Consider the following 8,450-nt stretch of genomic DNA (forward strand, 5'->3'; position numbering starts at 1 on the left):
TATTTTTCATGTACAGTATATTGTGTTGGATCAAGCATGCCCTTAATCGCAGTGTGAACTCTACGTTGGACGGATTCTTCCGAATCAATTCACTACAGAAGATACACATTGGTGTACTCTACTCCGGGTCAACAGTCGGCTTATGATGTGATGTGATTCCATTCCTATCCTATTCATCATCAAAAGAGAAAACAACATGCTAACCAAATCAGCTGTTGAATCAGAAAACCTCCCACATGACAATCTGCATCTTCGGGGTATATATCAATCCAGTCTTTCATCCACTTGTTATCTATCTATCTGCTTGTTTACCTCACTCTCCTCACCAAATCCACAACCAACCCCTCCTGCTGCACAAACCAGACATTCCGCGTCTTCCACTCCTTCTTGGGGTCGTGCAGGCGGATGTCAAACTCGCGCAGCAGCTGCGGCACGATCTTGTGCATCTCCATCAGCGAGATGTTCTTGCCGATGCAGGTGCGGGACCCCGCGCCGAAGACGAAGAAGCTCTGCTCCATCTCCTTCAGCTTCTCCGGGGACGACTCGAGCCAGCGCTCGGGGATGAAGGCGTCCGGGTCCGGGTAGACCCTCGGGTCGTGGTGCAGCACCCACGCGTTGATGCCCACGACCGTGCCCTCGGGGATGTGCTGCCCGCAGATGGTCGCGCCGCCCTTGGGCACGTGGCGCTCCAGGATCAGGCCGACGGACGGGTGCAGGCGCATCGCCTCCTTGATGACCGCGCACAGGTACGGCAGATGCGTCGTCGTCTCGCGGTAGGCGATGAACTCGCCCAGCTTGCCGGCGCGGTCGGCGGCGTCGAGCTCGGCGCGCACCTTGGCCAGCTTGTCCGGGTTGCGGAGGAGGAAGTAGAAGATGGCGCGCATGGCGATGGCGGTGGTGTCGGACCCGGCGAAGACGTTGGTCGAGAGGTGCACGATGACGTCGCGCGTCGACATTTTGTCGGGCTCGAGCTCGTGGATGGTCGACCAGCGCGAGAGCATGTCCTTGCCGTTTTGGGTCTCGTCGAACTCACCGTTGGCGTTCTTCTTGGTCTGCAGCTCGCCGTCGCGCTGGAGAGACTTGTTGCGCGAGTTGACGGCCTTGAGGGTGAACTGCAGGACCTGGTTCCACGTCTCCATGCTGGGGAGCAGGTAGGGGAAGAGCGGGTTGCCGAGGAGGAACGGGTGCGCCTCGGGGATCTGGCCGCAGAGCGAGGCGTAGACGAGCATGCCCTCGATGGCCTTGATCATGCCGTCGACGTCGGTGCCCTGCTCGAGGAAGCCGAGCTTCTTGGCGAAGGAGAACTCGCCGACGACGTCGAAGGCGTAGTACTGCAGCCAGATGCCGAGGTCGACGGGCTTCTTGTCGGCGGCGAACCGGCGCAGCTGGGAGAGGAAGATGTCGGTGCACGAGTCGACGGCGGGCTCGAGCTCGAGGAGCGAGGTCATGCTGTACGCGTTGGCGACGGGCTTCTTCTGGCTGCGGTGGAAGGCCTCGTCGCGGGTGGAGAAGAGGTTCATCTGGGGTTTCTTGTTCCAGGAGATGCACTGGATGGGGTAGAAGGCTGTCTATAAGAAGTAGCAAGTCAGCAAATCAATCTTTTCCAGAGCCAATTATCTCGGGTGCATTTTACCTTGGTAAAGCCCTTATTTAGCCCATAAATGATGGGCACCGCCTTCGGATCGCCGACAGAGATATGCTTCGGTCCAATGCGGACGAGATTGCCGTACTGACGATGCAGCCGGATGGACGTATTGTGGGAATCGCCCTTCCAGACATCGTACAGCTTCCACAGACGGGTGTACTTGGCGAGGGTCGGGCCGGGGATGTTGGAGAGGCCGCGCTTGTAGCGGTTGGTGATCAGGCGGAGGAGTATGCCCAGGACGATTAGGAGGGTGGCGTAGTAGGTATGCAGGAGGGGGGAGATGTCTGCTGAGGAGAGGGAGGAGGATAAGGTGGATACGAGTGCCATTGCTTGCTCTGTCTGTCTGCTGTATATACGAATGTCCCAATGACAGAACCAGAGAAAGTAGCGGAGAGAAATGGATGAGGATGGAATTGAGGGGGAGACAGGGTTATCTATCGTAATATACAAGCAGATAGATAGCAGATAAAAGCAAGCAAGCTCCTGGCAAGAGGAGAGAGAGAAGAGAAGAATTCGTGACTCGCAAGCAACAATTGCGACGAGCCCTCTTGCAGGTAGTCAGTCAATCTTAAAACCAACTGATCAATGAATGGCAGATAAATAGATCGATACAGGCAGGCAAGCAGGCAGGTAGGATAATATAACATAGCTCGCTGGATATAGAACCAGGATAGCAGCTCAGCTGCCAATCAATGGCGGAGCTTGCTGCAGAGCTACCAGGTACGCCCTGTACACTATCCGATGGCTACTGCCAGCATTGGTACTAGACAGGGCCCTTCGAACGAGGGCTAGGGCAGTACAGTACCCGATATCTAAACCCAAACAGGGCAGGGCGTCATTGCATAACCTAGGGTAAACGGGAGACAGAGGGGGTGGTGAGAGAGAGACAGCCTTCGGAAAATGCACCCCAACAATTTGACTCTATCCGAAGGATTCATCAATCAATCGATCAATCAGGCGTATTACTGATCTACCTCGCAGCTAGCCTGTCGCTCTTGGGACTGTCACCGTCCTTCCTCCCCTCCGTTTTCCCCGCGGGGAAAAGCCGGGAGAGAGAGCGTCTCCATCCAACTCCACAGTCCAACTCTCACCGGACGGAAATATTTGGCTGTTTTTGTGGGGTTCTCCGCACACGGCCAGCAAGCAACCCCACAGAGTGAGTGAAGAGGGAGGAGGAATTGGAAGGGGTGTGATTTGCTAGACTATGCACCCAGAGTGCTTGTAGCAGGCACGTTCTGCATCCGATGCTGGATATTTATTCGTATGCGAATCCTTGACGTGACGTTAAGTCTCTGCAGGAACATCCCTACATACGGAGCAGTCTAATCCCCGCCATGCCTAAAGCAAGAATGGAGGACGAAATGTCCTCGTTCCGATATAGTGGGAGGAGGCATCCGACTCGAGTCACGAGAATCACGGTACTCACTGTCTGCTAGATGAATATCCTAGCATTGGTACTGTCCCTACTACTGCCTCTAAACCTATATATAGGTTTTATATATGCAATTATACTGTTAAGAGTTATATCATGATGACATTATACAAGCACCAAATTTCCATGAGAAAAAGAAGCACACAACATGTCAGTGATATTGTATAAAAGAATTCTAACCATACACGAGGATAATAAAACAAGACAGAGAGTGTGTAATGAATTAGCTGGTACATACCTGTAGTATATGGTGTTGTCAACGCCTGCTTTGTCATGCTATGAATTTTTATTCTTTGGGAGATATGTATGTACTGCACATAGGCAGAGCCGACGAGTCGTTCTTTTCTCCCCTTTCATTCTTCCCTTTCTGGCTCTTATTTATCCACAGAGATGCCTGACTGACCTCTCCAACGACTTGATTCATTTCGACCAACTGGAAGTTTGAATACTACATCAGCACAATCGTGCTAGATCCGGTGGAAGTCCTCCATTTGTGGTCATGCATTCTATATCGATAAGACGCGCCATGAGAACTGTCAGCCATCTCACAACTTCGAGTCGAACCGCCCATGCCGTCCTGCCCCAGCACTAAACCTCGCCGCACCCTGGAGACTCTCCCTCTCGACAATGGGCACGCCATTGCGAAACTCATACGCAAGCGCATCCTCCATCGACGTCGCCCGATATGCCGCATAGTAGCACGAGTCGCGATCCGCGTTCATGCAGCCCTGCGGAAACGCCAGCAGCTGTCGGGCAATCTTGGTCGCTTCTTCCAGCGCCTTGCCCTTGGGCACGACCCTGTTGGCCAACCCCATGACCAGCGCCTCCTGCGCCGTGACCGCTCGCCCCGTCAGGATCATGTCCAGCGCTCGTCCGAGCCCGATTACGCGCTGCAGCCGCACCGTGCCACCGTCGATCAGCGGTACGCCGAACCGTCGACAGAAGACCCCGAAGACGGCATCCTCCTCGACCACGCGCAGGTCTCCGAGCAGGCTGAGCTCGAGGCCGCCGGCGACCGCGTGCCCGGCCACCGCACAGATGACCGGTTTGCGGATCAGCAGACGCGACGGGCCCATGGGAGCGATATTCTCCCGGCCGTTGACGGGGAGGAGGTAATTACTGCGCTGGGTGCTGCTGCCGTTCTCTTGCTTCTTTGGATCTGACTTGGCGACCTCCTGCAGGTCCGCGCCCGCGCAGAACGTGCCATTTGCACCATGGAAGACGCACACTTTTTGCGTCTCGTCGTTTTCAAAGTCTAGGAATGCAGCTGTCAGCTTCCGGGCTGTCGGGCCGTCGACGGCATTGCGTCGATGCGGCCGGTTGAGCGTGATGGTGGTGATTCCCTCGGGTGTTTTGCGGACTTGTACTGCGTCGGGCTCGGGGTCGGATGACGCAAGTATACCGGTGTGTGAGCGTGGGGATTTGGTGCTCATTGCTCACTTGGATGGTTCAAGCATATATCTAAATAGACCAGTCAGGTGCATGTATCAAATGTCAGGGCTACATGCACTATACTAACAAACAGCGAACTTCTCGAAAATAAACACAGCTGCTCAACTGAAAGAAAGAGACGATAGATAGCTGTATTTACGAGGCTAGTATGTCTGATGATAGATGCAGTCTGTCTCGTATTTGATTTGATTTGGGTTGGAGTTCAGCAGCCGAGGTTCAACGGTTAATTCTCCATCCATTCCATCCCATCCCGTGACCATCACGAAGTCAGTATTCTAGGCACCACGTAGTTTAAAAATCCATTTACCAGCATTCTTTTATGATGATAATAAAATATTGCTGATATTCAGATGAGACATTTATTTTCTTTAATTGCGATGCATTTTTTTTTTAAAAAAAAAAGAGCAAAGCTTAATGCAAATGCATTTATGTTGTGACATATCCAAAAGATATATAAACGCGACTCAGTACAAATACAGACAGCATGCCAACGTAGTTTAGCATTCGTATAACGGATCCAAAAATGCAAAAAAGCTTCCATCCATCCAACAGACCGCAACGTATTGTATTGCATCTACCAGAGATGCATGATCGACATGCATGGCATGATAACAAGCGCAACATTCATACTCCAGTCCACTACCAAATCACAGAATCCAAGCAGCTGCACCTGCAACAGCAGCCACAACGGCCACAATCGGGCTCTTTACGATGGAAGACGCCGCTGACATGGACGTCGACGTCGACGTCGACGTCGAGCCGGACGCAGAGCCCGTGCTGGACGAGCTGCCGCTGGTGGAGTTGGCAGAAGAGACGTCCTCAAGTACACCACCGGTGCCGGGCTCGCTCGTCGGGTTCTCGCTCTTGCTGACCTCCTTGGCAGCAGCGGCGAATGCTTCCAGTGTCTTGTTTCCAGTCGAGCTGTTCGCACCTATCAGCACTGCGTCCACGAACCGGAATGATAATGTGATGCCGGGGCTACTCACGCAGGATTAATAACGCCCACCATCCCGCTCTCACAATGCTTGGCCTGACCGCAGTAGTACCATATCGGGCTGGTGTCGTTGATCGTCAGAACAAACGCCTTCTCCGCGGGCCCGCTCGACGTTTTCTGGAAGCCCGAGTAGAAGCCGCCGGCCAAGGGCTTGCAGGGCTCGGCAAAGGACGCCTGCACGACGTTGTGGTCCTGCGGGTAGAAGGTGAAGACGACCTTGTCGCCAACGTCCGCGGTGGTCGAGTTGGGCGTGAATGTGAGGCCATCGGCGCCGACTTTGATGTTGATCGTTTTGGCGGAGACTACGGTGGCAGCAAGGAGGGCGGACGAGAGAACGGCGTGGAAGTGCATGATGATATGAAGGTAGAGTAGAATGAGAGTATGGACTGTTCTGTGGATGGAGATGAGTATGAAGACCTCAATTGAGTAATACAAAAAAAGACTGTATCAAACAGTCAATGTTGAATGGAAAGAAACAGAAACGCCTGCGGATGGATTGCGAGAAATAAGCTGGAGACCTGCTTGAGAAATGTCTTCATTCATGCGTACTTTGACGGGTTCTTATACTTTCAACCTAGGCGTCAAGATGTCCAGGAGTAGATTTCATTGTCTGTGCGAAGGCAGGTCAAACACCTACCCAAAATCAAACATTCCTTTCAGTTTCATACGGTTGGTGTCAGTAGCTTAATCCTATCTTGGAGAATTAGCCTTCAGATCTGGAGAGCATGGAGTATGTTGTACAGTACTAAGCATCAAGTCCCTGTAGCACCTACCAATCGAGACATCCGACCCAGCAGCTTTCGCCACGGTCTGGGGCTTAGACCGTCAGACTCACTAATTCATACCTAAATTTAAAGCATCAAAGCGCTGCCAGGCGTTTCGAATTCCAAATCGAGTAGCTTTGTATCCCGAATTGGTAGAATGGAGCGGCTGAGGCATGAGGCGTTTCAGATCGGCTGTCAGCTGTCTCATCCTGCAACTGCACCTCGTTTAGAGAGTCGATCGGATCTGGATTAGCTGACACACCTTTCAATAGACAAAAGAAAATAAAGATTGATGCTCTCGAGCGTTCTTTGCCGGGACGACAGTCAGGAAAGAGAATTTCATGGTAATCCCATACAAGTCATTCTCGCAGAGCACAGGCTGACGCGAAAGATTCGTAACTCGATATTGCCCGAGTCTTCTCGATTTATTAGCCGTCGTTTGGGATCTTTCCGTGCGTTCTACCTGGGCGCAAGTTCTGACAAGCTAACATCGCTCCACGGGAGATCCGTATTCTCGATAGTATCAGCCACTAACCCCGGATTCTACTCTTGTGGTGCGACTTGGTCGTGCTTGTGACAGGAGTCATCTGAAAAGCACAAAGTAACTAGAATCTATTGCAGCACACTAACTGGGCTCTAGTTCGAGCTCTGCCTTAGTTCTCGTATGAGACTTTCCTACCTAGGTAACTTGCCAGCTACCCCTTTCAGCAGATTGGATTCGAGACAGCTGCAACTAAATAAAGTTGATTAGTCTAAACACGAAGCGTTAGAGGAAGCGCCAGGGTGTCTGCCGTTTGAGATACAGTAAGTACCGACTTAGGCATGTTCCTGTCAATAATTAAACGCTGGGGTCCGCTCTGCCGGTGTCTGAAGTCTGGACTAAAAAAATAGTTTGGTAAGCATTAATACTGGTCGTTGTCGGGACTTCTTTCACCTAACCGTTTGAAATAGGACACGGAATAGTAGCAACATTCCTGAAATTCCACCGTCGCTTTCCTGTTTTCGTTTCATATGTGCCATTGGAAACTTGCTGGAAATAAAAGGAGTTCACTCTTTGTTAGTAGGATGCTCCTGGAACGCGGGAGGACGGCCAACCTTGTCAGGGATTTCTTTTGCAGGAGCTGGGGCAATAGAGGCAGCATCCAGGTCAATCCAGATCAAAAGGTTAATTGATTCCAAACTAAGACAAGTAGTGTAACACTGTTATATACTAGGATAGATTTCTATTTGTTATGGATACTCACTAATGGAATTAACCGTTTTTTTTTCGTTGCGGATAATATTAATTATTGACACAAAAGGAGTGACACTAATTCACAATACACATGAGTTCAATTTTATACCAGAACAGAAATCTTTCGATGCAGACGACACCTCACGAAAACGGTAAAAAATCTCTTTGGTATCATCGATATATCAGTCTAGTATTTCCCTCTTCAATCAGATGCTGTAAGATCTCTTGAGTCTGGCGCAAACGGGTCTCATTCTCCGAATGGGAATCTTGTTATCGTTCTCATCAATGCCTTCTTCAACGACTTTCGGTGGCTGACTCGGACTCCTGGGTCTAGTTTTTCTCTGTTGATCGGGTGTAAGGGGAGCTTTCGGATATCTCCACACCTCGCAGTCCCACGTGTCCGATGAGGCCGTCGTGGAGAGAGTGGAACGAGTCGATGGAGTCGATTTAGAGGGTGTTGTCCCGTTCGGAGATTGAGACTGCGACGAGCGCCAGTTGACCTTGACAGCGACTACGCCCGAGTCCATCTTGCTGGAGCCGCTGTTGGGACTCGACGTCTGGGAGAGCAGGGGGCTTCCGGTCACCGGCTCCAGGTGCATATAGAATTTGACACAGTTTTCGAAATGCTGGTTGCTGTTAACTGGGGTGTTCACTCACAAGACGAAGGGCGTCTCACCTGGATAGCCTCGAGGCAGTCCTGCACATAGGCAAACGTGACGATGCACGTTATTGTCGAATAGCATTCGCCCCAGGCCGTGAAGGCCATTTCATGCTGGAATGCATATGCCTCGATTGGGCCTCGTTTGTTGATGGCTTCGAAGAGCAGCTCCTCGGTGATGGGGGCGCCTGAACGGAGACCAAGCACGCAGGTCCGTCGTCCCTTGGCCTTTTCAACCCTCAGCTGGCGGTTGTGGAGATAGACATCTGAG

General features: G+C 51.7%; 4 protein-coding genes across 4 annotated transcripts; all 4 read right to left on the reverse strand.

The window, feature by feature from the left end:
- Window positions 1–118: 118 nt before the first annotated feature.
- On the reverse strand, window positions 119–1,972 carry T310_7544 (Cytochrome P450 oxidoreductase; the record flags this gene model as incomplete). The annotated part of the gene is made up of 4 exons (XM_013469665.1): window positions 119–164; window positions 205–296; window positions 327–1,568; window positions 1,634–1,972. The coding sequence occupies 4 exons, from the start codon at window positions 1,970–1,972 to the stop codon at window positions 119–121; spliced, it is 1,719 nt and encodes a 572-aa protein (XP_013325119.1).
- Window positions 1,973–2,929: 957 nt separating this feature from the next.
- T310_7545 (uncharacterized protein) lies at window positions 2,930–4,510 on the reverse strand (the record flags this gene model as incomplete). The annotated part of the gene is made up of 4 exons (XM_013469666.1): window positions 2,930–2,951; window positions 3,072–3,126; window positions 3,316–3,353; window positions 3,627–4,510. 4 exons carry the CDS (start codon window positions 4,508–4,510, stop codon window positions 2,930–2,932), a joined length of 999 nt encoding a protein of 332 aa, XP_013325120.1.
- Window positions 4,511–5,176: 666 nt separating this feature from the next.
- T310_7546 (uncharacterized protein) lies at window positions 5,177–5,874 on the reverse strand (the record flags this gene model as incomplete). Its single annotated transcript, XM_013469667.1, has 2 exons — window positions 5,177–5,450; window positions 5,516–5,874. The coding sequence occupies 2 exons, from the start codon at window positions 5,872–5,874 to the stop codon at window positions 5,177–5,179; spliced, it is 633 nt and encodes a 210-aa protein (XP_013325121.1).
- Window positions 5,875–7,727: 1,853 nt separating this feature from the next.
- Window positions 7,728–8,450, reverse strand: T310_7547 (uncharacterized protein; the record flags this gene model as incomplete). Its single annotated transcript, XM_013469668.1, has 2 exons — window positions 7,728–8,147; window positions 8,198–8,450. Coding segments are annotated over 2 exons (673 nt in total), but the record flags the coding sequence as incomplete, so codon positions are not given.

Source organism: Rasamsonia emersonii (genome assembly GCF_000968595.1).
Source record: "Rasamsonia emersonii CBS 393.64 chromosome Unknown ctg1118621760558, whole genome shotgun sequence".
Classification (NCBI taxonomy): domain Eukaryota; kingdom Fungi; phylum Ascomycota; class Eurotiomycetes; order Eurotiales; family Trichocomaceae; genus Rasamsonia; species Rasamsonia emersonii.